A 25,883-nucleotide genomic window follows, 5' to 3' on the forward strand; every position below is an offset into this window, starting at 1 on the left:
GGTTGCCCTTTCCACTTCTAACTGTCAAAGACAATATAAATCATCTACGTAATGTAAAATAGTAATGATACTATATTCGAAATAGTATGGTGTTTTTTTTTAACTCTTGCTGGTAAACTGCAAACCTTCTCTCGAGTTCGCAGTGATTATTTCTGAATACTCAAAGATGGAACTGGAATATTTTACCTTTTTTGTTGAATTTAAACCTGAATTAAATCGACGTCAATTCATAGTTTTAACTTTATTATTATGAATTTGGTTCCAAGTTCTCCTTTTTTTAATGCTAATAATCACTTTTTCATAATTCCCTTTTCAGGGGCGGCGCCAAGGGGAGGGGGCACGCCCCTGTGATATTTCAAGAAGTGAACAAAGAGAAGAAAACTGAAAAAAGAGGAAGAAAAGGAAAGAGGAGTATAAAAAAATATGACGGCATATCTAGGTAGTCTTTTCCCACTTATCACAAAATCATGGCGCCGTCCCCAACTTTGTCCAAAATCGAGTTGATTTGCTGTGCTCTGTGCGACACATAAAAAAAATGTTTCAAATCCTTAATTAAGATTATCGAAGTATATGGGTTAAAACCAAGTGGTTCCTTTTCAGGTAAACCGTTTTTTCGAGATTAATGATTTTTTATGATTTGTGACTTTCATTAAACCCCTTTTCGGTGATATTCACTAACGGGCAATTTCCACATCCGATCCTTTATAATATTGGACATTCATAAATCTACTTGTATCTGTTTTAATTTCATATGGAAAGTTGTAAAGTTCATAATTTTCACTTATCATTGTGATGTGAACTTTAGAAAATGAGGGTCGATCGGTAGTAAAAATGTTGATTATTTTATTAAAACTTGCTGTAATATTAGAATCTCCAAATTCTCGCGTATTTATGATCGAAAATCACCGACAGTACTCTAAAATATTCTTATTTATATGTAATCAAATGCAGGAGTGTATTATTATATTTAATGTACGTTTAAGACTAACATACATGTGCAACTTACTCGGTGAAATAAAGATAACTGTTCTACTTTGTTATGCACTTTCTTTATGGTTAACTTTATATTCATGTACTTTTCTCCATTGCACTTGTTATCCGTGTCCATTAACCACATTCTCCTTCCACTATCTTTCCATACCACTCTGCACCCCACCTATGCCTATTTCCACCCATTCATTAAACCCATCCTAAACAGTTCACCCATGTAACTCTAGCCCATGTCAAAATGGCGGGATATGTCATCTTAACTCTGCTGACGATGTTCAGTGTTTCTGCTCGGGCGGATATACTGGTACTAGGTGTGAAATAGAGCCAGGTAAATAAAGATACAGGGTCAGAGTAGGAATCCCTGGGGAACACTTCTCTCGAATTTCCTTTCAGTATTTAAAATCAATAAGTTCTTAACCAAAACGAATAGATCGAAATAATAAATACCAGTGAATTTTCTATTATATCCTACTTTTTTTGAACATTCGATTTAGCAAGGCCTAAACTTTCTATTTGGCGGTAAGGCTATGTAACTTGCAACATTTTCAAATTTGAGCATATGTTTTTGTCTGAATGTATTTTAATGGAAAGATCATTATCACATTCTATTCATTTAATTTATAACTCATGAATACTAAATATAACTCTTTTCTTGTATGGAACAATTTTCGGTCAATATTTCTTAGGCCTAGACAATTATATTAATTTAAAAGTTAATTGAATAACTAATGATCACCTTCCATATTGTTTTAAATGTATACACAGTTTTCTGTTGGGAAAAACAAATGTAAACTAATTTTCACAAATTATTTAAAACATTTTTTTGAAAATGAGGTGCTTTGATTTATTTGGAAGTAAATGTGCAAATCTTTAAAATATTCAAATAAGTATATTTGTTTAAATCATGTCTTTTTTATCAGATCCGTGTCGATCACAACCTTGTGAAAATGGTGGCGTTTGTACTAAAATTGGACCATTTTCATACCAATGTGAATGTCAGACCGTATACACTGGACCACAGTGCCAGTATGAAGGTAATGGAAAATAGAGATATACAGCTACCGCATTGAATTTGTAAAAGTTAAAAAGGAGTGATTTTAGCAGAAAAAATGGCAATCATATTCTTCTGTGAATCCATTGCTGGGATTATCAGTTATCACACCAACAGCGATTTCCAGCTAATTAAAATATGAGGATTCACACGAATTGTCATTTAATAACAACTGGAAACAATTACCTGCTAGTTGTTTTCTGATATTTAGAATTATGTAAAGTATACAAAATGAGGCATGTTTCTTATTGACTTTTGTATTAATATTCAAATAAAAACATGGAAATAAATTTGATAGGTTCAATATTATGAGCTTCATTACGCTGAAAATGGTTAAGAAATGGAATAACAACATTTCGCATTCAGGACGATTGTTATCACTTTCCTCCAGGTGATTCACCTCATTAACGATAGAGTAACTTGGAGAACGTTTAACTTTGTACCATTTTTCCAAAATAATAACATATTTTAAACTGGTAACCATGGTGAAGTTATTTACCAAAGTCAAGATCAGATTTAAAAAAAAGTTATATACATGTACCTCATACTTATCCCATCCTCTTGATTTTATTTATTATCTTCAGTTGGTTGTGCCTCCTTTCCATGTCAAAACAATGGTCAGTGTACCAGTACAGGGATCTATGGCCAGGATTACCAGTGCTCGTGTCCTTCCATGTACTCTGGTACCAACTGTGAAACAGGTGAGTTATCAATTAAAGGGCCATACTCCCCCTTCAATTTTGCTCGACTGTATTCCTCTTTTCTTTATCTTCCCTTCTCCTTACAAATTTTAATACTCACTTTCCTTGAAGCGTTTTGTTTTTCTCGTACTGATAGACGCTTTTGTTTATGAATTTAATAGAAATAAAAACATACCGGATTAGTGAGAGAAGAGTTCAATCTAACATTAAATTTATTTTGCTAAAATACTCATTTTCTTTTCTGAAGAATAAAATGAAATAATTAAGTTTTGCAGATCTGAATATGACTCTTTCAATGTTTCTTTGTTTCATTCAAACAATCTCAAAACAATTATTGACTTGTAGTGCAAAGTATAATCCTTACTGACTTGTAGTGCAAATTATAATCCAGCCAAAATAACAATGTGGACTTCTCGTGATTGCCATGATATAATTCTTCTTGCAATCCCTTCCAAAATTTTGTAATGTATTTGGACTGCTCAAGCTATTATGCCACCACCATCATTATCTGTTTTAGAAATGGACCCGTGCCAATCTGCTCCTTGCATGAATGGAGGATCTTGTAACAGACGTGGTGATATCATGGGATTTAGATGCAACTGTTATAATGGATACACGGGCCTCACGTGCGAGATTCCGCCACCACCTACAACTCAGCCACCCCCTACAACGCCACCACAGTCTACTACAACCCCACAACCAGTGGTCGCTACTACACAAGGTGAGAATAAATTCTCGTCGTCTTTCATTCCATCAGGTTTTCTTTTCAATACCTTATTTCCTGTCAATGTCTGGAGGTTGTTTTTCTCTCTATTTTGTCAATTTGTCTCTTCCTTTCCCTTACATATCTTTTTCTCATTCTGAATTATATTTTGTAATGAGGTAGAGTTGAAAAATATTTTTTATTTTTAACTTGGTAAATAATTTGTCCTATATATTTCTGCTTATCTTTTCTTTTGTTCTTTCTCTCTTTTTTTTGGGAAGCAATTTCTAGGTTATACTACACCCAATGTTTTATCAAAGTGTTTTTTGTGTACTTTTCTGTTAGTTTAGCCATCAATCAACTTCTGTAATTACCTTATGATTTTTTTTACCTTAACTCCATTTTTATTTTATTTCAAAAGCTTACCTATTGAACTCTTGATAGTGATAGTACAAGTTTTGTGTGATCACATCCCTTGGTGTTTCAGGATGGGAATTAGCATTCTTATGACAATGTTTCAATCTTGTCTATACAGGTTCTGAAGAATGTCGCCCAAGCTGTCTGAACGGAGGAAGCTGCATTTCTGGTTCCTGTGAATGTATGCCTGGATTCAGTGGACCTCGTTGTGAACAAGGTAAGGCTGGAAACATATAATTTTTCTTGAATCTAGAATTAAATCTGTCAAAGAGATACATTTACTAAATATTACGTCCATTATTATTGCGTTATGATTTCAGTGATCAATGCAGGGCTTCTTTTGGGTGGTTGTTGGTAGGCGGTAAGTCTCTAGAGATTAAGGATAAGAGTTTCGTTACTTCAAAAAGAGGAGACCAGTTTCCTAGTGGACATGATAAAGTAGAGGTGACATATAATGGAAAATATCTTTGCACAACTAGATTACATATTTCAATCTCTCCTTTTCAATGTTGCCTCCCGTCAGATGGTCGACCATTCTTCACCAACTGCCCAGAAGGCGAGACATTGACCTATGACCTGGATGAAGGAACCAATGTAGCAACAATTGATATGGATCCCATTACTGCCACAAACTTCAACCAGGATGACCTGGAAGTGGTCTTCATCATTGGACCGGACCTTAACACCATCACCAGCTTGGAGTTCTCTGAGGAGTATGCCGAGGGACTGGTGGTGGTGGCCCAGGCTGTGGATGATCAGAATGGCAACAGGAACTGCAGCTTTGTGATCAGGCTACAAGGTAAAAAGCTTTACGACATTGGGGCTTCTTCTTTGCATAATACTCCACATTGTTTATGAAGTTGATAATGTAATGCAAGGCAACATGAACCCCAAAATAGAATTCAGAAATGGAAATCCTCCGAAATTCATTTTTCCTAATCAAACACGTGCCTGGCAACCAATGAGCAGCGCCAGATCAATGTTGCTCCAAACTTCAAGTACTTACCACTACTCTGCGATAATTGGCCAATAGATCCTTTCTGTGAAGTACTTCTTTCCATTGTATCTGAACCTTATTCAAAAGTAAGACAACGGATCGTCAGAGGTCGTATAAAGGTTAAGAAAATACAATTTTCTTATATTTCAGACAATCAGAAACCAGTGATCACCTGCCCTCAGGACATTGTAGAGATCAGTACATCCTCTAGTCGACAGATCACTTGGCCAGATGCTGAGGTAGATGATAACGCTGATCCTTCACCTGCAGTCATGTATCTACCTCCTCGAGGGTCATTGTTTGATGCTACGGGAGAAACAGTGTCTGTTATTGCGAGGGCAACAGACTCCTCATCCAACTACAAGGAGTGCTTGTTTAGAGTTACATTATACCAGAGAGGTAGGAAAATAATATGAAAACAGAAGAGTAAAACAAAAGTATTTCTTGTGTATCTCAACACCAAGTCAAGTAATGAATGTCTTCAATTTGCTTGACAAGTTTCACATCTGACTTGCAATGCACATTTAAACATTGATGAAGTCATGTGCTGTAGGATTATAAATGACTGGTACATGTATAGAAATGGAAATACCTCTAGATATACATGCATATATACCTAGATTAGATATGTATACAAAGGTAGAACATGACAAAAAAAAAATATATATAGTGGAACAAATAGTAATGATGTCTCTGAAATAGCTCCAATGGCTTTGTTTCCAAGATTTCTAGACTTATAAAACCACATAAAACAAACATGCAGCTTTTAACCTGTGAACTTAACAACCATATGTTAATTGTTTGAAGCATAATAGAATAACTCAATACGGTAGTCAATGGTTTAATAATTGTGAGCAAGCAAACATAAAACTCACTGCTTCAGAGCATCTTAAATGGACTAGGTAGTAGAACTTGGGCATGGGTGATATGTCAAGTGAACTATCATCTGCAACATATTGCTTGTCATCATAACATACATGTATCCTCATTATCTTTCAATGTCTCCTTAATTTAGACTTTGACTGTGACCCATTCCCAGCCATTGAGAATGCCATAGTATCCTGTAATAATGATGCCAGCGGTCGAGAATGCCAGATACAGTGCAATCCAGGGTTCCTGAAGACAGTATCGAATGATATCAGGTATAACTGTATAGCGGACAGCAGGGGTGCTTTCTGGGACCCTTCACCTTCAAGTACTTGTGCAAGTAAGTCATATTTTACTTTGTCCAACTTCTGTTTTTGATCCACCTCATGATCTCTCAGTTTTGGTCTCGAGGTATTTGTGCTGCTTTTCCTTCAGGCCTTGTTCTCCCCTGTCTTGGACCTTCATTATTCTTAAGATTCCATCCAGAAAGTTGCAAAATACATTGTCCATGTCTATTATGATCTCTTCTCTGCATCCTTGTAGAAGTCATATCTTCCATTCAATCAATGATACGTACATACTTTCATGTTTAGTGGTAAAAAATTAGTCATTCAAATCAGAACCTCTTTGTTATTTACCAAAGGAAAATATGTATCTATCCTTATCCTGTTTCTGGCTCCTTACCTCATAACATGCCTAGATCAAGGAAATGCACTTTTATGATTTTTTATAATTCTTGATGGCTTGCTCTTTTGAGGACTAAGCAGTAATTGAATTAATAAATGATGAAATCAGTTCTGATTTAATCATCACTTTTCTTTGGTCAAACCCTCTTTTGTTTATCACATACACAGCTGTAAAATTTGATTTACGTAACAAGCACTTTCTATTTGATTTATCATCTCCAGGAGCAGAGACCGGGAATGGAATCACCAAGACAACCAGTATATCCTTCCCTCTCCAGTCAGTCATCTGTCCCCAACAAACCCCAAACTTCAAATCATCGATTGCAACCAACATCACCAGCACACTTGACACATACAACCTCTGCAACCTTGGATCAGCATTGGCTTGCAGGGAAGGCAGTGTCGAGACAGGATGTACAACAAACACAGCAAGGCGCAGGAGACGCAGTGATATCATTCTATCACGGTTCAGAAGAGACAATAGCGTCCTGATGGTAGATATTGATGTATATTCCGCGGTAAATAGCAACTCAGATCAGGGGGCGATAGAGGAAGATATCGACCAGTTGGTGGATGGTGTTGTGGATGTCGCAAATAACGAAGGATTTGAGCTGACGGTTGATGGTGATGTTGTCAACAATGTCCAGTCAGGAACTAGAGTGCCACAGGCATTCCAGTGGTCGTGTGGCAGTGGTATGGTGTCTTCAAGTTCAGGATGTGGTGAGTTTTTACATAATTCATGTAAAAACAAACTATTTGTGCTCTTTTTGTATCAGATTGTTGAACCATATACATTTTTAAACAATTGTGCAGACCACAAATTAATGTAAAACTAAATGGAAAAAATACACATTCATTTTAAATCATAATTTACAAAACAGGCTCGGCTCTGCTATGCTTGCTTGACAAAAGTAGCTTGACTTGCTTTATACTTTGTACAGATTGTTGCTTTCAAGCAACTTAATCACAGATAACTTAAGATTGATTATCATGAGACAATGTTTGGGAAAACTAACCACTCAATTGGTAATTGTTGAAAATGAGCTTTCTAATATTGTCACATTGATAATTACAGGGTTTTGAATTTTTTTTTTTGGTGAATGAACACAAACTAAAAGGGACATATAATTCAATTCCCATTCAATGTCAGAAAGAAAAAAATGAAAAACTGAAAATCTGTATTTTGTTCGAAATGAAATTTGAAAATTCTGATATGACCATATGGGCTATTCCACGGTTACTCACGTTACATTTGGAGACACCTTGACTCATACTTGGAGCTGTAACTCCATTATTATTGATAGGAACTAAACATCTCCTTATCACAACAAAGTACACAGTCTGACTATCCTTTATATAAAAACAAAACTTGGGAAATTTCCTTATGCTCCTGGCAAATCTTTGGAATATGTCGGTTACTCACGTTACATGATTTGGACATGCATAAAATGAAAAGACGACATAAGTGAAAAGTCTCCTCATACAAGGCTTTTATGAAAGTTGATTATATCCATTTCAAAGAAGTATATTAGGGAGACAAACTTTGTACATAATTAAAAAAATAAAGAACACATGGTTTTTACTTGGGGTGCAGATAATATGGTTACTCACGTTACGGTTACTCACATTACATTTTGTCCATGTATGGTTAACAATACAAATGTCATTGAAAATTCAATAATGTGTGTAAAATTCATTGCTAGGAACATCAAAAAGAGATTTTATACAAAAAATGGAACAATTGGAGCTTTATTAGGGAGTAAGAGGGAAAAGTATGATTTTGCTTACTAATTATGCATAAATTAGCATAATTGCTTAATACAAATTTGCATGAAATAAATTACTGTATAGTATTGTAGTTTATGTCCAAGACAACCTGCGTGCAAATTTTTGGCGTGATTGTGTGGCCAATGGCTGAGATCTCAAGGGGGGCCTGGGAGGCCCCACCCACCCCCCCCCCCCCCTGGGCCATATTAACTCCCAAAATACCCCAGCCTAGATAGGGTTACAGGTAAGGACATTCAATGTGTTGTTCAAACACTCTAAAGTTTGGTTAATCGAAACCAAGTCTTACTAATGCACTCTCGCATTGTGAATACTTCTACTAATAATCAATTTTTTGTGATTGTATGACCACTGATATTTTGATGAACAAAGAGTCATATCAAAGAGGTGTACACTCATTTTGCTTTTAATTAATCAAAAATAACTTCACAACTCACCATGAGACTTAAAACTTGACATCCCACAGAAAATGTTACCTAACTGCATAATTTTTACTGGTTACTCACATTACATGATGGTTACTCACGTTACAAAGTTACTCACGTTACAGTTTTTCTTCATCATTATTATAAAAAATTGTACTTTTTAATGATTTTGATAGTCATCACTGTGTCAAAGATTGTTTAAAGGAAGAGAATTTAAAATCCCACCAATTAACTGTGAAGAATTTTTCTCTCTGAAAACAAAGTCAGTTTTTTCGGTTACTCACGTTACATCACCTGAGCAGGTTGCAATATTCATTTTTGAATGAGTACTACAAATTTACTTAAAAAGCTGTTGTGTATTTTAGGTAATTTGACTCTTCTAAACTTCAGAAATATATAAAGTGGTATGTTGTTGCAATAACAAAATGGTAATAAGGCATATTTCATTTTTCACTATTTTTCTTGTATTTTGGTACACAATGGAAGACACAACTTCTGACCATTTTTTTCCAAAGTATACATATGAAAATAAACTTTTTATTTTTTGTTCCTGAAACTATCAAGCATGAAGGACTTAAAGTATTAAAAAAATCAAGAAAATATTGAATTTGAATTTTTAAGCTCATGTCCACCAACCTGTGGAATTGCCCATATCATGATTTAACAGCTAATTTGACTATAATTCCACAAAACGACTCTTTTGGGGCAATTAATGTCTGTAAGCTACCTAAGACTAGGCAGTTTTTCAACAACTTCTCTATTTGACTCTCTTCCACAGTACCATGTCAACCAGGAACATACTACGATGAGAGGGACAATGTCTGTGTCTTTTGTTCCAGTGGAACCTATCAGGATCAAACCAGACAGATCTCCTGTAACACCTGTCCTGGTGACTCTATCACCGATGCTACAGGATCTGTGTTAGCTGACTGTAAGTATCCATGAATTCACCATTAGTTAATCTGTATTACATTAAACCCACTTCTGCATAGAGGAGAGGGACAAGAGGGGTGGAGGAGGGATGCCTGCAGTTCAGGGACAAGTTGTAATGCCTTCTATTCATAAGAACTACTGGTTGCTGCAGGGAAGTTCCTATACCCGAAAATCTTTTGGTCAAAGTGTTGTAGGGACCAGATCATGAGGCCTGTTATTTATAATGTAATTCTGCTATTCATAATGTGAGGTTATAAGAGCTCACTATTTGTAATGTATGGTGATTGACAAAATAAAATCTTCAATTTTGCTATACCTCTGCACAATCAATATCAATCAGTACTTACACACTTTAAAAACTATTATTTCATGTACTGCCCTTTGCTTTATTGAGACTTATATGTTCTCGTTCCTTACAGGTTACGATCAGTCAGGTTTCGAATTGACATCAACACAATGGATACTTGTCTACATCGGGTGTGGTCTAGCCGGGGCATTCATCCTTCTCCTTCTCATCACGATCATCATCTGTTGTTGCCGTAGCAATAGTGAGACACCAAGAAAGGGCAAAGATGCCACGGATCACCTAACCTACCTCAACAGAGCGTTTGAAGACGAGCATCCAAATGACATGCATTACACCAATACATTGTCACGAAATGGGTCGACCCTACCGATGAATGGTCATCGGAACAATGGTAACATTCCCAATGATAACAGATTGATTGAAATTCCAAGCGATCCAGCCGTCCTGTATGCAGAAGTACCTGTAACATCATTCAATGCTAAAGGATACAATGACTTCAACAGCAGGTCATCAATGAATGGACGCGCAAATGGACATATTGATACTGTGTCAGCAAGTGTTGATATGGATACCATTCCACGACCTCCATCGCTAGGTGCCCCTCCTCCACCCCCTCCACCTCCTCCAACTGAAGAGAAACCTGCACGTATCCCAACAGAAGATGATCTTCCGCCCCCACCACCTAACAAGCATCAGTTCAGTGGTATCTCCGTGGATTCATTTCCTGCAGCTACCCCTCCCCAACCCCCACAGAAGGTGCCCGGTGGTCCTCCTCCACCGCCAAAGGTTCCTGGTAACCATGCTCCATCCCCCAAACTTCCTGGAGGCCGCTCTCCACCACCAAAACTTCCGGGCAACTCTACACTACCACCCAAGGTCCCAGGTGGAGTTCCTGCTCCCCCTCCTCCACCCCCTATTCCGGGAGCTCCACCCCCTCCCCCTCTCCCGGGGATGAATAGCAACAACAACTCACACAACACCTCACCATCCGGTAGCATGACAAGTTTACAGAGCAATAGAAGGGGCAGGTTCTTGCTCTGAGCTGGTATGGCCAGAGGAAAATCAAGAAGAAATGACTTTGTGAGGCAATGCATGATGAATTACTCCAAGCTTTCATTTGTTCAGTCTTGCATGGAAAGATAACCCAAGTTGCTCATTTGTATCATACAAGTGATTCATCCGAGTTGAATACTTTATCTTATTCTGCTGTATTTTCAGGGAGAAACAGCAGTAGCTAGTATTATTAGAGATTAAAACCGCTGTCCTCAATGTTCAAATGAATACCTCATAGTGTGCTCGTGCATTGTTTTTATTTCAGTAGTCCTTTGAATGCTCTCATGCTAGAAATTGTGAAATATACAAAAGAAGAAATGCCTGAATGCCATTATACTATTAAGTGCTATTACACAAATTCTTGCTTTTTTGTACATCCTATCTAAGTTAATGTGTTACTTTTTCCCCATTTTTTTTACAGGATTTGTGGCCTTTCAGTTTGTAGCATATTACAGACAATGTTTATACTCAGCTCCAGGCATGCTTACATTTTGTAGGTGCTAAAGCATAATTTTGTACTCCTATTTTTATGCTTTTGTATTAGGTGTTGGGATTTCAGTCGTTTGCACGAGTATCTGAATTTGTATCGTCTATATTATATACAACCTTACATGGACCTATCCACGGAGGATTATCTATTGTTATACTGGGGGTGCTGTGACAATGCTCAGCACCCCCAGTAACAATAGAATAATCCTCCGTGGATAGGTTCATGCATCCTTATCCATAAATTTCTATAAATTATCATATATCAGGTATTAACTCAAATTTATGTAATAAGACAAAGCAAATGAAGAAGTGATATTTTTGTTCATCTTAAAAGAAAAGCATTTAATGAAATTACAGTATGCATTCTATTTCTGATGAATATGAGGGTATCATTTACATGCAATAAAACCTATATTATTTGTAATGGCCAGTAAAGATTGTGATAGAGAAAGAATATTTGTTATTCTTTTGAAATTCGTCCGTAGAAGCTTTGGATAAATTCTTTTGTTTGGTAAAACTTTTATCCCATTCATTTTAAAACCTTTTGTTTTTCCCGATAAGATAAGGGGAATTAAAGGGGAAGTCTAGCTGCCTTGAAGTAGGTTGGTTTTAATAAAAGGAGAATAAATAGAGACACATATTCATGAAGGTTTGATTATCCATCAAAGAATAAGAGAATTATGATTTGTTAAAGTTTAATTTTGTGATGTGAAATCCCCAGATTGCCATTTTCTAAAAAACTAGAAAGTAATGTTTTTTGTGCGATGGATATATTACCAGACAAATCATATCAAACCCCTTCTATGAGAAAAAAAAATGGAAGTCGGCATATTCCATTAATAATATTGAATTTATAGAATTTACATATACTACAGGGAAGCTGCTTGCATGGAAAATCACAAATTAAAAAAAAAACGTAAAATGTTATAACTCTAATTCATCAATATTTTTCTTAATTTGTTTCCGCTTTTATCAAAACCAACTCATCTTCAGGGTGAACACCCCCTTTAATGAATTAAGACATAAAAATATATATTTGACAATTGCGTGCTTTTTTGACAGTTTGAATAATGCATTCAGTTAATTTAGATGTTACCAAATAACAAAGTATTCAAATCTTAATTTCTTCTTGCAGTTGGTAGGAAACAAAATCTTTTGTTGTTATAAGATGGATCTGGGTAACTAGTTTTGAGCTGGGCTCGGAAATATGTCATTTAATCATGTATTTGCAATAGTAACTACTCCATGATTTTTTTGAATTAAAATCAATATAGAATCAAAGTTATATGCATTACATTTAAATTTGCATAATATATGCCAAAATTGTTTTCCTCAATTACCAAACTCTATGTGACTGCTGGTTAGTTTTTGTGAATATTTCAATAAAGTTTGAATATTTGAATGAAGTATTAGCCATGTAAATATATAAAGAATATATTCACAACATGGTGCAGATATTGTGTTTTCTGTACAAATATATGGTACTAGGTAGCAACACCTTGTTTTTCACTATTGCAAACATATTGATGCATGGGAAATGTACATAATTCTTTTGTCTAGAGTTTGTATATTTTGGAAAATGTTTATAATTGTCACTCTTTCACATCCTGTACACGTCTTTCATGAATTAGAACATGCCTCACTGCTTTTTTGTAAATGTAATATAATTGAACTAGTTTTGGACAGAACTTATGTCAAAACAATTTTAATTAGTCATTAAATGATTATTTAAGACCGAAAAACTTGTATTTAAACGTTTCATTGTGGAAAAATAAAGCAAGTTCAAGGATTTAATGCCTCTGTATGTACAGTTATGATGAGTAAATGTCATTAACAGAAATGATACATACATAAGATGTGTAGAATAAGAATAAGAATAAGATTTAAGTTTTAAAATTAAGTTTTGCTATTATTCTTTAAACAGTAAAGGGATATGAATTAAAGTTCTATTAACTTTGAAAAAAAAATAATGTCAGTTTTATTTGCGGTGAAATGAATAATGAACTGTAGAAATTGACAAACCCAAATTTGGCATTTAAAAAGAAAATTACTTGTACAGAACTTAAGATATGTCACAACAGAATCATATTCATAAAGAAAATATGGACAAATACAATATCATTATCTTCTCATTATGTTTATTAAAGATTGATTATGCATTTCCAAAGATCTCAATATTCACTTTTTTGTTTCATATTTGATGTATTCAGTTTTACATTTTTGTATTCATTCTTTTGATTTATTTTTGTTGCACTTGTATTTTGTAGTAATTTTATACAAATTACAGATGTATTTTGCTATTGCTAGTATGTATGGCAGAGATAAAAGAAATGATGGAATGGCCAACAGTTCTTTGTGGATGACAGAATACAACTGTTTGATAATGATGTCAAACAAAATATTGTTTATATTGATATTTATTAATAAAAGGTAGACACCAAAGTAAAAGCTGTGTGAAATACGTCTTTATTTTTGTTTAGCTTCAGTCAAATAATAGCGCTATATCAAAACTTGATTCAGCCCAGGGGTCTTTAAGTGATATGTCAATGAAAATCACACTTTAGTTCACAGCTGTGTGTGATATGAAAATTAAAGCATTGGTTAGACAATGCTCTGAGCATGCATGATAGCTGCGTAGAGGTTTTCATCATTGAGACTGCAAATGAAATATAATATGCATCAATTGTCATTGGTACTTAAGCATGATTTTAAGTCTTACTTCACTTTTCATAAAATGGCCTCCTTATCATGCAAATATGTGTTATTGAACAGACAAATATTTTAAACTTAGAGTAATCTGTACTCTGAATAACATACATTCTTGATATTACAGATCGATCCTTTGGAAGTGCATAGGGATGTTTTACATGTGATATGGGCTACATAAGGACTGTGTTATTTCTATTATTATTATAGAAGTCATCCAACAGTTTCCATCTTCACCCAATAAAAAGAAGAGAAAGAGAAAAGGGGAGAAAACAATCCAAAGTCATTCTTGTAAGATATTCTTTTATGATAGTTTTGTTTCATTTACCATTGGCTGCCTCGTAATTCTCAACTAGACCAGCCTCTCTTCCCGAGCTAGCTTTCCTTTTTCATATGTTTAGTCCTCTGTTGTGCTTTGTTTCAGTCCTTAATCCTTCTCAGTTCTGGGTCATGGATGATTCATTCCTTTTTCAGCAGTTCCAGTTGAGCTTCTAGCTGCTCTGATTCTTGGCCCCATTGCCAGTTCCTCAGCTGCGCTTCTTTAAGTTGGCATTTAAGACGTGTCAACTGAGCCTTGTTGCGCTTCTGAAAAACAAAAGGATGAGTTGAACATCATTATTCCAATACACACGTTTAAAATTTAAAGAAATTAGAAATTTAATGACATTTGAGTGATCCCATAATATATCGTTCAGACCTGTACAAACTCTGTATTAATCAAAATTTTGAATAGCACCTTAAATAGGGATTACAGGAGGTAGACAGAATGTTTAATGCTTTACCTTGCTATCATTGTAACATGTATATGATTATCATATCCTTATAACCGCCCCAGGGGTGATATTGATGGACTGAAAATTAAGATTCAAAGAGATAAGATTTCATGACATCTGACTGGTCTTCAGGCAGCCTCTAAATATAATTTTAATGGTAAGGTACTGTAGTGCATCACCCCTGATTTGTCTGGAAAAGAGAACTGAAAAATTGACCTCATTTTATTCCCATGGAACATCTAAAATTGTGTAGTTCAATGGGAGAAACGTTGTCCTATCTTTTAATTGAGCCTATTTAAAAGCTATTCTCAATGACAGTTGATATTTATAAGTTACTGAAATCCTGGCATCTGATTGGCTAGGAACAAATCAAACAGTACGTGTAGATCACTGACATATACAAGATACTCAACTATACTCTGTGGAAGTCCTGCATAATTCTACTGTGCAAAGGCATATATATCAAAAGAGAAACTCACAACATGTCTATTTAGTCTTTGCAACAAGACTTTGGACAAGAAAATGTGGTTTAAAACATGTTGAATACCTGCAATACATCAATATCTTGTTGAATTCCAGCTTGCTTGGAATTTTCCTGGGTAATCTAACAAATACAAAAAAAAATAAAAGTATCCAATCAGTGATATCAAAATACAGTTGCAATATTTACATTTGTTTATAAACCTACAGTTTGCCACACTCATACTTACGGCCAAGAATGAATGAGTTTCATTCTCAGTCAAAGATCATTGCTGACCCTCCCAGTTTGCCTTCCTACTGATAACTCTTAATTGATCAATAAATATACATTATTTATAAATAAAAAATAAAGTGACTTTATAAGCACAACATAACATTTCAAATCCCGGCCATATGCAAATGTTATCTTCAAGCATTTCTATAGAATTTGAGTCAATATTATTCCTACAAAGAGATAAATCTGCTAATATCATGATTATAATTTTCCAAGTAAGTCTCCAATCCCCACTGCTTACCCATCATTGATCTTATGCTAGTGTAATATTAAGTTCTGAGTAGGTTCACAAATGCATTCTGAAATGGACTGAAATATCATTAATGTCTTTTAAACAAAAAAAAAATCTTACCAGTCATGCTCTTGTTATCTTTTAAAATGTTAAGAAATACCTCTTCATAATCATTTTCTGTGCAGTACTTTGAGAACGTCATCAAGTAAAACATGTATCGAGATATTAGTAGTCTCAAATGCAAGTTCATGTATCTTTATTCATGAATTGATAACGCAGATCAACAATCACTCTTTATGTCATTCTTTCTTCTGTCATCCTTGATTAATCTTTCATCACACAGCACAATGATGATAATAACTTACCTCCTGTTTGAGTTGATTAAGCTTCTGTTGTCTATCAGCTTTGGTAATTTGTAGTTGATGTAATTCATCCTTCAGTCTGCGTTTGGCTAAAAGCTCCCCACTCTCTTCATCCATTTCCACCTCAGCTTTTAATTCTGCTCCTGCAAAATTGGTGAAATTTACTTGGCTTATCCAGTGCATCAATGCACAAATTTAAAATGAATTTATTGACTTGATGAGGGCCGTGAATGTCCATTTATTCATCATGATTTGAGGTTTGGTTTACAATTTCAAAATTGATCTAAAAGAAAAAAATGCTATTAAGGTTTCCCCCAGCTCCCTTGTGAATTTGTTCTAAGTGAAAGTTTGTTTTCAACTGTGCATCTTCATGAATTCTATTTGTCAATGCAGAACAAATAATAATAACACTGATAAAACATCATAACTTATTTTAATTAATATAAAAACTGTGTGTTACAGACATTAATTGATTGAGGGGGTGCTTCGCCTAAGTATGAAGTGTCAAATACTTTGAATAGTGTAAATGGACATTTGCAATTTCAAATTTCAGTCATGATGTTAAATTGTCATGGTCAATTAGTGGGTAAGTGAAATTTCCATTTTGGGTTATCAGAGGTGTACTCTCTGCAACTCAATTCTAGGAAAGAAGACATTGTAGCACTGCCCTCTTATAGTGATATGCAGCCAACATGATCTCCCTTCTCATCAAGAAGCAATAACTCCTCCAGTGGAGATTAAAGAGTATGAAAATTTATCAAATTTCGCCATATGGTCTTCCAGACCTACTGATCACTCGTAATATCATCCCAGTGATCTCCTCACAAAATTGATGACGTCTGATTTCATTTAAAGGTGGAATGTACTCCAATTGAGGTTAAATGCACAGGGGGGGGGGGGGTTCTCAAATAGATTATTGTACAGCAGATTAGTCTTGATACTTTATATCTATGAACAGAATATTAGAAATGGTATAATGAATTTTCATATGAAATCACATCAAGCATTTGATATTCACGAAAAACCCGTCCCCCAGAAAATATGACATTTTGTGATCCTTGTATTCCTTGGCAACATATTTGTAATATGAATGTATTTGGAATATAAAAAGTATGAATTTGTTATTCAATCGGGTACGAGACTACATTGATGGAACTGCATTATGGGCAAGGAAGCAGGGATTGCTTGAGCATTTCAGGAACTTGAGTTGATGCCGTACAATGTGACTGTGGTATATTATCTTTAAGGTATCATGCTCTGTGTGTGAGTGCAATGTACTATGTGTTAAAAATGTTTATAGGCTAATCATACAGCCAATGCAATATCAAATCAAAAAGAGGGATAAACAAAGTTTGAAGAAATATTTGGAATATGTTAGTTTCTCTTTCGTTTTTATTTATGATAAAATACATCCTAATATGAAGTCCCAAAGGTTGCCTCTTTTTTCTCTTGATAAATAAAGTCCTCTTTGGAAATAATAAGATATTGACAATTCAAGTTTGTGTTCTGTGTATCCATAATTGCATTGAACTTCTGACCAATGTTTTATTTAAATCTATAAACAAACAAATCTATTTTTGATATTAGATTTGAGATTTCCCTTGTTTCTTGTTTGTAAACATAAGCATTATCATAGAGGTTATCGTGGCTGTTGTCATGGGGGGCAATTAAATGTGGAAATCTAAAAAAAAAGAGCATAAGTATGAGAAAAAAATCGAAAAGTAGTACAACTGTTTGAGGTCATGGGTAACTTACACAAATTTTAAGAAACACACAATGGTTGTCTAAGAAAAAAAAGGCTGTCAAAAGGATTAAAATACATGAGCCATTTAGAGGAATGCCTAGCCACCTTGTTACATATGATTTAGGCACTACAATATTTTACTATATTTTTCTGGTGGAAAAAAATGTAATTGAAGGCATCTAAAAAAATAATGAGCTCAGTACCAAAATCATTGAAATCATGACATTTTCAAATTTTGCATGATTTAGTTAAATTTCACCCGAGATGGCCTTTGATCATGAGCTGTATGATATTTAGGGGAAGCCAAAGTTTGCAAAATAAAAACAAAATAACGATTAGTAACTTTAACTCAACTTGTTGCTTTTTGGGGACTTGTGTGTATCTTGTGCAAATTGGTGACTGGCATACGTAAAAAGTTAAAACTCAACCACTAAATTGGATTGGTCTGTAACTTACTTTTCTTTTCCATGTCTTCACAGATCTTTTTCTGTTCGGCAAGCTCCCGGTGATCAGGAGAGTTGGCTTCCATCTCTAAAACTGCTTGTCTATACTTATCCATCTTTTCACCATACTCCTTGTACATTCTATAGGATTGTAGCAAGCAAAGTGGCAAACAATAGGAACTTTCTCAAATATTTGACAATCATGATCATTATCAATATCGACATTATGTGCATGATCAGTCAAGTGACATTGCTTTCTCTCTATCTCCCTCGAGCCCAATGAAACCTCAATACTTTATACTTCTCTGTGTTCTCAAAGCTACAGTATGATGAGTTGGAGACAATTCAATTTTTTTTTACAGCAGTTGTAAATTCCCTCAACATTTTATCCCCATCCTATGGCAAGCTTCCTTGAGCAACAGATGATATACAGAAAAAGAAAGATTACCAAAAAGGGAAACACATACATACGCAGCCAGATATCTCAATCATCATGTTTTTTTTATACTTTGACACCAATTGTAAGAATAAAATCTCTTATTGCAAGTGAGACCAAATACTAAGTCACCAGAATGGTAGATATAAGTTGTGTTGTTTGAATCTACCACATTCACACTATTTTACAACTTTTATTCTTTGAATTTCATTGATTAAAAAAAAAAAACCTTGATTAAAATGATTCTCCCATATTGTTCTGATGCGGCAAAGGATGGAATCTTTATGACGCAGAAACAGGATTTTTAAGAATAATAGCTTGTTTTTAAGTGGTAAATAGACAGTTTGGTTGGTGAGAATGGAGAATATGTCATCTAACCTCAAATTACATTTCAAATTAAGAAGAGATTCTAATAAGGAGAAACCCAATAATCTTTTCTTGCATATGCTGTGCCCTATTAAGCCTTTTTCAGTCGAGTCCTACCTTAATCTGTGTCAAATTTTACAGATATCAAGGTTTCATTGAGACACATTATGAAAATTTTTTTTTTTTCTGTTAGGTCATACTGAACAAACAACCTACTCTTATGATCATTCAAGAGTAAATGCTACAGATTCAGGCACTTTGGGTTTTTTGCTTGTGTTGTGAGATTATTTATTCTCTTTTTATAAATATTAGAAAAAAATATTTTTCTTAAAATCCTGGTATATCTAATGTATGTATGCACACTTTTTGTGTCCTCTCAATGGTGAGATCCTGGATCTGTTCGAGTATGTGACAGCAGGGTGGATCACGGGTATTCCAAAACAATGGGGCATTTTTTATCAGAAAAAAATTGACAAGCAAAAAAAAAGGTCTTCACTTGCGTATGCGTAACATTTTCCGATAAATTGTTTTCATTGCTCTCAAAAGGGGGGCACGGGCCAGATGTGCTCCTACATGGATCCGCCGCTGTGTGATATCATTCTGATTTACTGACCTGTCTTCTCTAATCCCATCTTTTTCTGTCCTTTTTATCATCTGCTTTAGACTGACATTCTCAAGAACTGTAGAATCAATAGCTGGCAAGATGATGTCCACATAGGATTAAAAAAAATTTACTTCGATTTTACCAAAGAAATGAAGGCAAATCAGAAATTTGTTAAAAAGACGTTTTAAAATCACAATCTATAGAATGTAGCTATTAAACCAAAGATGAAGTCCCAGAAAATGATTACATAACCATCTTAACCTTTACCTGACAAAGTGCAGATCAAATCTTCAATTTGATTTACTTGGCAATTTGGGTTGTACCACTGGACCAAAAATCAAGCAGGGAACTATGTATCATTTCTCAAACTTGGAAAGACATTAGGGCTGTGCATAAGGAATCTACATCCCTTGACAAAATATTAATCTACCTTTATACCACTACACAAAGGTGGGGTAAATTTAAAACAGGCAAGAATTTCATATCTTAAATGCGAAAGCATCATTAATTGTCAGGGCTATTTTTTTTATTTGAATATATCAAGATGAACAGCTTTAACAGCCAGCTCTTCATGATTATGTGAAAACAAAATAATAGAATTTGACTTCAATAATTTTTTGAAAATTGGAAGATAAAAATCCTCACCATCCTGCAATTCTTGAGCGTGTGTCTTCTTTTTAGCATGGTTTTCCTGGGCAAGGCAAATCTTCCTTAAACACTCCCTTAGCTCTTCTTTCAGGGAAAGTACATGCTTTTGTGCTGGAAAAAAACACAAGGATATTTGCTTGCTTATCAAACAAGCTACATTCATAGCTGAAGGTGAGATATAAGGAAATGTAATCACAGAAATGATAAAATCAACAAAACTTCTATTACTGGTGTCAAATCTTTATTCCAAGTATTAGTCCTAAAATATCGTTAGGGTTACATTTTACTTCAAAGAAAACAATTATCAAATAGTAAGTACGTGGCCTTTCTATCCTACCATATTCATAATCCTCTACATTAAAAAAAAGTTTTCTGCTTTATTCCTCATACATTACAAGAAGATCCTACATTTGTAAACAAACAGAACAAAATTAACTTTTTATACTCCCATAGTTAAAAATCACTTGCATATTTTGAATGGATAAGCCCAGCTTGAAATATCAGACATTTCTTTGATAAAATAAATTGCAGGATTTTTCAAAAACCTGGCTTTATGCCATGCTTGGATCAGAAACTTGACTGACTATATGATCCCAACATAATCCTGTCTTGAGGCAAACCAATGCTGCTTTAACATTTTTTTAAATCATATGGTATTCACATCATTGTAGTGAGCAGCCTATCATACATGTACATAAAGCTAGGCAGTACAATAGTGGTAAAAAAGAAGTTACTGACGAATGTAAAATTTCCTTTAAAAAGAACAAATGTGTAAGCCATAACCATTGACAAGAAGTAAAAACAAAATCTCTAATGTATATGGTTTTATTTTTTTGCAGTTGTTTCAAATTTGGCACAGAAAGATTATAGTGCATTTCATTATGCAAATTATGAAAATGTCAATAACTCAAAATGAAGTTTACACATGTATCTATGACCATGTGATTTGCTTCCTTTTGCCACTGTAGGGAACTACAGGATACTGTCTTTAAACTCACCCTGAAGCAACTCCTCCTACGCGACCAGGTGGAATATATGTGGAGAGAGAGGGGAAAGAGAGAGGATAAGAGAAAGAGAGGGAGATTAAGGGTGTGTTTATGCTTAACTTTTCAGAGGCGAAATCACGATCTCCAGCTGGCTTCGCATCGTAATTTTCGTTGAGCAGGAAAGCGAGGTCATATTGGGCGCGTCCTTTTTCAAAAGTTTTTTTTTTAGTGTTGTTATGGGGAAGGTACGTCGACTGTTACATAAACATCGAACAATTTCTGATATTTTAGTCATTGCATGGAGCTTCTTGATATAGCCATATAATTTCCACCATGGTGAGGATAATAGTAAGAAAAAATAAAGAATATTAAGTATACAAAATAATAAAATATCTACTTGTTTATGCTACTGGGGCATCTGGCGATATTTCCTCATTATATCTCATGTTCCAGGTTTTTTTTGTGTGTAAATCCCTCAACATTCATCGTATACTAGTAATAGTGCTACACATGTATGCAAAACAATGAGGGAGATGAGAGATAATTCCGTGGAGGTATAACATGCGACCATGGAGCAATGCGACTGAATTTGCCCGCGGATTTTCATCTCACCGGAAGCATGTACCAAATGACGTCATTCAAACACGTTTACGATCGTGGTTCTGTTTATACTTCCCCAGAAAGCCTGATTCTGGTCAAACGACGTTTACAAACGCACCTTTTTGTGAGTTTACGATCGGCGTTTTGAAACAGCGTTTAAATGAAAGTAAGCATGGACGCAACCGTGTTTTGGACTAATCACGTTTGGAAACGCTGATTCTGGCCTGAAAAGTGGAAGCATAAACACGGCCTTAGAGAGAGAGCTCAGAAAGAGGAAATGTGAGAGAGGGGACAGAAAGGGGTTATGTGGATCAAAGAGGGTAAATGAGAGATTGTTTGAGATGAATAGACACAGAAGATGAGAAAAAGAAAGAGTGTGTATGAGAACCACTGATAAGATAAATTGAGTAAAAGAGAGGAGTACTGAAAAGAAAAGGTGGGAACAGAGTTAAATCTTGAATGGTAGTATTTTCAATAAAGAAAACATAATATTACAAAACAAATTGCAAACATTGATATTACTTGATGGGAACATAATTACATTTTACAATAGATTTGACCTCAGTCTTTTCACATACATGTAAATTGTACTTGAAGTGGACTGAATTTGTTCAGGGAGGAAGGACCTTTTTTTTTTGTGCTATTCCATTTTAAGAGTAATATACAACATGTTGCTTACAAAACAAGATGATCATGGTACAAACCTATGGGAGACACAGAATTCAGTACAGTTGAGACAATAACATTCAAAGAAATCTAAAATCAACTTGACATTGTACCAGTCCAATAAATTCCCAATCACGGCTCGCCATTTAGCGTCCATTGTCTGATTACGGTTCTATTATATATTGTTTTGCTCTAGCGTTTTAGTCTTTCATGGGATTTTACTCCGATTAGTGCATGTCGAAAAGCTTCAGTATGTCAGTTTTTAAGGCTATTTTACGAAATTCCCCTATTGAGGCAAAAGACAAAATTGTCAAAAAGGGCGAATCCATGAGCTTTACAAAACTGGTGCCAGGTAATTTAATTCTCATCATAAATCACTGATCCACCTTTATTTTGAGGATGTTGGAAGGTTGTACATATGACACAAATTCTTTATAAATATAAAGTCAACAAAAAATTCCACATTATGCATATATATGCAGTGTTTGAGCATTTTGTTGTCATGGTTGTGATCATGCATGACAAAGCCTTATAAAAATGCAATATTTAAAAGAGTCATTATGAATTTGGCTTGCAGTAAAAGTTCCTGTAATGTTTTCAGATAACAGAATAGTACTCCTAGTCTCTTTAATGTTGACAAATTTAGAAATATTTGACTATGTCAGAGCATAACTCCTTCTTTACTGTTTTTGAATAAATTACACTTGCCAGGATTCCTAATTTGTTGGGATTTGCATGGAAAAACTTTGCAAAATATCAACACTTTTTATGCATATTGAATGTTGCGTGTATTTTTTATGGTTAATGGGTAATTCCCTCAGAAAATTAATTTAGGTTGTACTGCATTTACAAAAGCCTCCAACATTCCTAAAAGAGATGAAATACTTGAGCCACTGGTAACAATAATAAAGTTAAGAGCCATATTAATTGCACCCATGGCTTTGTCATATTTGAAGAAATTTATGTTTAACCATAAAACAAGAATTACTAGGACTAATAATAGCTGAGCAGGGCTCAAATAGGCTTGATTTAACCCCCAGGTCTTGTCCTCCGGTGCCCTCAGAATGGTCTTGATGCCCTTCCAAATATTTGTAGACTTAAGGCCTGAATAAGTGCACTCTAATTTTGCCTGAGATCTTGATGCCCATTGTAATCCAGTTTAATTCAAGCCCTGATTTTGAATAAACCCCCCCCCAACAAAAAAAAAAACCAAAAAAAATGTTTATTCAATGAAGTAGTACTGTACCTTTAGGGTGGCCAAGAGCTGTTGGTGTTGCTGGATGTCACTTGCTTGCTGCTTCTGGGCTTTGGACACACTCTCTACAGCCTCTGGCAGGCTGTCTGGTTGGTAACAGTCAGTGTCATCAAGTGCACTACTAGCGTTAGATTGGTAAACATTGTCCATCATGTCCAAGTCTATGAATGTGTTAAGTGCAGAACGTGGGATTGAATGCTGGGCTTTAGTTTTGAAATTTTATTCAGAAGGTTCAGTAAGTAAAAATCTAAAATTGAATAATTAGACTTTGAATGCAACTGTCCAGGAAACCATCTTTTCAGGCAATTATTTTGCAGTTTTCCTCATCACAATAAACATGAATAAATATATCCCGTACTAGCAAGCTTTTAACACTGATATGAATTTAATAACTCCACATCTAACTCAGATCATGATTATTGATACAGACTAAAAATGCAGCAAAGACTGCCATACTAATCTCATAGTGATGTCTTACTCATAGACAGGAATTGAAATAACCGTCTTTTTTCAACATTATCAATTTATGACATAAAGTGTAGCCAATCACGCAATGTATGTAGGCCTAGTTCAGTGGAACAACCGATAGCAGAGAATCAAGCTTTTGGTCTAACAAAAAAGAAGTTACCTATACTATACCACTTTCATCAGTACCTGCTCAGTCCTGCTGGTAGTATTGACGACAAGCATAGAGTAACTTAGAGTTAGACCCCTAAAGTTAGACAAGAGTACCTTATTATACTAGAGTCTAACTAAGTTACTTGGTAACATTTCAAACCAAGAATCTAGTCTAACTTAGATCTAGGTTCTATATATTTAGCTAGATCGGCGCTAATGGTAATGCATTTTCACAACACCCGACAAAATAAATCAAGCTGGACGGACTATGTGGAGATGGTTGTGAGTTTTGTTGGCCCAGTGCGTGGCCGTGCTGTAAAAAAGCACACTCAGACTTTACCCAGACAGAGGGCCGCTGCCGTAGCTGCCTCCGCCGGCTACGGCAGCGGCTCTCTGGGTTAGGCCCATTACTCAGCTCAGTCTCTCGGACTCTGCTCTAACGCTACTCATTCTATGAACAAGGTTTATATAACCTTGTTCTCTGTTAATACTACTCCGTCATGTTGTCAAATAAGGTTGGCAATGTTTGGCTTATTTTCTGTTTTTCTTTGGGACAAATACTTGATTTTTTGACACTGTCAGTTTTCATTACAACTATTCATCATATAACTTGGCTCTTAAGTAAATTTGATTTTTAAATTATTTTTTTAAATTAAAAATAGAGATTGAGAAATGACAATTGTCTTGCCATATTACTTTCCACCAATAGAGGGCGTACACGCAAATATGCCCAAAATTCAAGTTTTCGAGCGTTCTGGCGAATACAAAATTACTCCCAAGTTACTAATGAAAAAAATAAATTGCAACTGCACGAAAATTAGTATTTTGGGGCACAAAAGTGATATTTTTCTAAATTGTGTGCTGTGTATACAGCATTTTTATTGGCATATCATATGGCATGCCATAGTCCTACCTGTAGATTCTCCACAGGCAGGATGTTAGTGCTCTAACATAGAGATGTATACTAATTACATATATCTCTATGTGCTCTAGAGTCTTCCGCTAAAAACGCCAACGGCAACGCCAACGGTAACGTCGACCGTCGTTGGATGGCGCTGGATCTAGGCCTACGTTAGATCTGTAATGGTAAGTGTATTGTAATTAATAATAATTATTTTAGGTTATTATTTTCCAAAATCAATGCGATACCTTTGAATGAGTCGGTGTGGCTATTAGAAATGTGATTTCTTACTTAACTTACCTGAAATTTCCAGTGGAAACGTGGAAGTGATTCACTCATTTTAGAAGTGGATGCTTGAATAATATCACGTGACTGATCACCTGAT

At 35.0% G+C, this 25,883-nt stretch overlaps 2 protein-coding genes across 4 annotated transcripts in view; one reads left to right on the top strand and one right to left on the bottom strand.

Annotated features, from left to right (window-relative positions):
* Positions 1–13,852, top strand: part of LOC129262280 (uncharacterized) — a 27,125-nt gene extending 13,273 nt beyond the window's left edge. The window contains exons 6-16 of one of the 3 annotated variants that reach the window (XM_054900372.2): positions 1,199–1,318; positions 1,911–2,024; positions 2,626–2,742; positions 3,260–3,463; positions 3,981–4,079; positions 4,386–4,661; positions 5,010–5,258; positions 5,875–6,066; positions 6,635–7,132; positions 9,401–9,553; positions 9,975–13,852. In XM_054900372.2, the coding sequence (XP_054756347.2) occupies positions 1,199–1,318; positions 1,911–2,024; positions 2,626–2,742; positions 3,260–3,463; positions 3,981–4,079; positions 4,386–4,661; positions 5,010–5,258; positions 5,875–6,066; positions 6,635–7,132; positions 9,401–9,553; positions 9,975–10,903 (2,951 nt within the window). In that variant the 3' untranslated portion in view covers positions 10,904–13,852. The remainder of the gene's footprint in view (positions 1–1,198; positions 1,319–1,910; positions 2,025–2,625; positions 2,743–3,259; positions 3,464–3,980; positions 4,080–4,385; positions 4,662–5,009; positions 5,259–5,874; positions 6,067–6,634; positions 7,133–9,400; positions 9,554–9,974) is intronic. The other 2 variants (XM_054900373.2, XM_064100016.1) reach the window with 2 other exon arrangements.
* Positions 11,967–25,883, bottom strand: LOC129260399 (calponin homology domain-containing protein DDB_G0272472-like). Its single transcript, XM_054898384.2, has 9 exons — positions 25,799–25,883; positions 23,971–24,140; positions 21,471–21,486; positions 20,470–20,583; positions 19,834–19,915; positions 18,432–18,559; positions 16,235–16,374; positions 15,431–15,487; positions 11,967–14,695 (listed from the first exon to the last, which is right to left on the bottom strand). Exons 2-9 carry the CDS (start codon positions 24,130–24,132, stop codon positions 14,570–14,572), a joined length of 825 nt encoding a protein of 274 aa, XP_054754359.2. The 5' UTR covers positions 24,133–24,140; positions 25,799–25,883; the 3' UTR covers positions 11,967–14,569.

The sequence above is a fragment of the Lytechinus pictus genome, chromosome 5 (assembly GCF_037042905.1).
Source record: "Lytechinus pictus isolate F3 Inbred chromosome 5, Lp3.0, whole genome shotgun sequence".
Classification (NCBI taxonomy): domain Eukaryota; kingdom Metazoa; phylum Echinodermata; class Echinoidea; order Temnopleuroida; family Toxopneustidae; genus Lytechinus; species Lytechinus pictus.

What these genes read in the sequence shown, in the direction of transcription:
- LOC129260399 (XM_054898384.2), bottom strand. Translation starts at nt 24,132, where the DNA reads ATGATGGACAATGTTTACCAATCTAACGCTAGTAGTGCACTTGATGAC. An exon ending in GATGGGATTAGAGAAGACAG is followed by an intron (nt 18,560 to 19,833) that starts GTCAGTAAATCA and finishes ACAATCCTATAG; the next exon opens with AATGTACAAGGAGTATGGTG. An exon ending in TGAAGACATGGAAAAGAAAA is followed by an intron (nt 16,375 to 18,431) that starts GTAAGTTACAGA and finishes CCAATTTTGCAG; the next exon opens with GAGCAGAATTAAAAGCTGAG.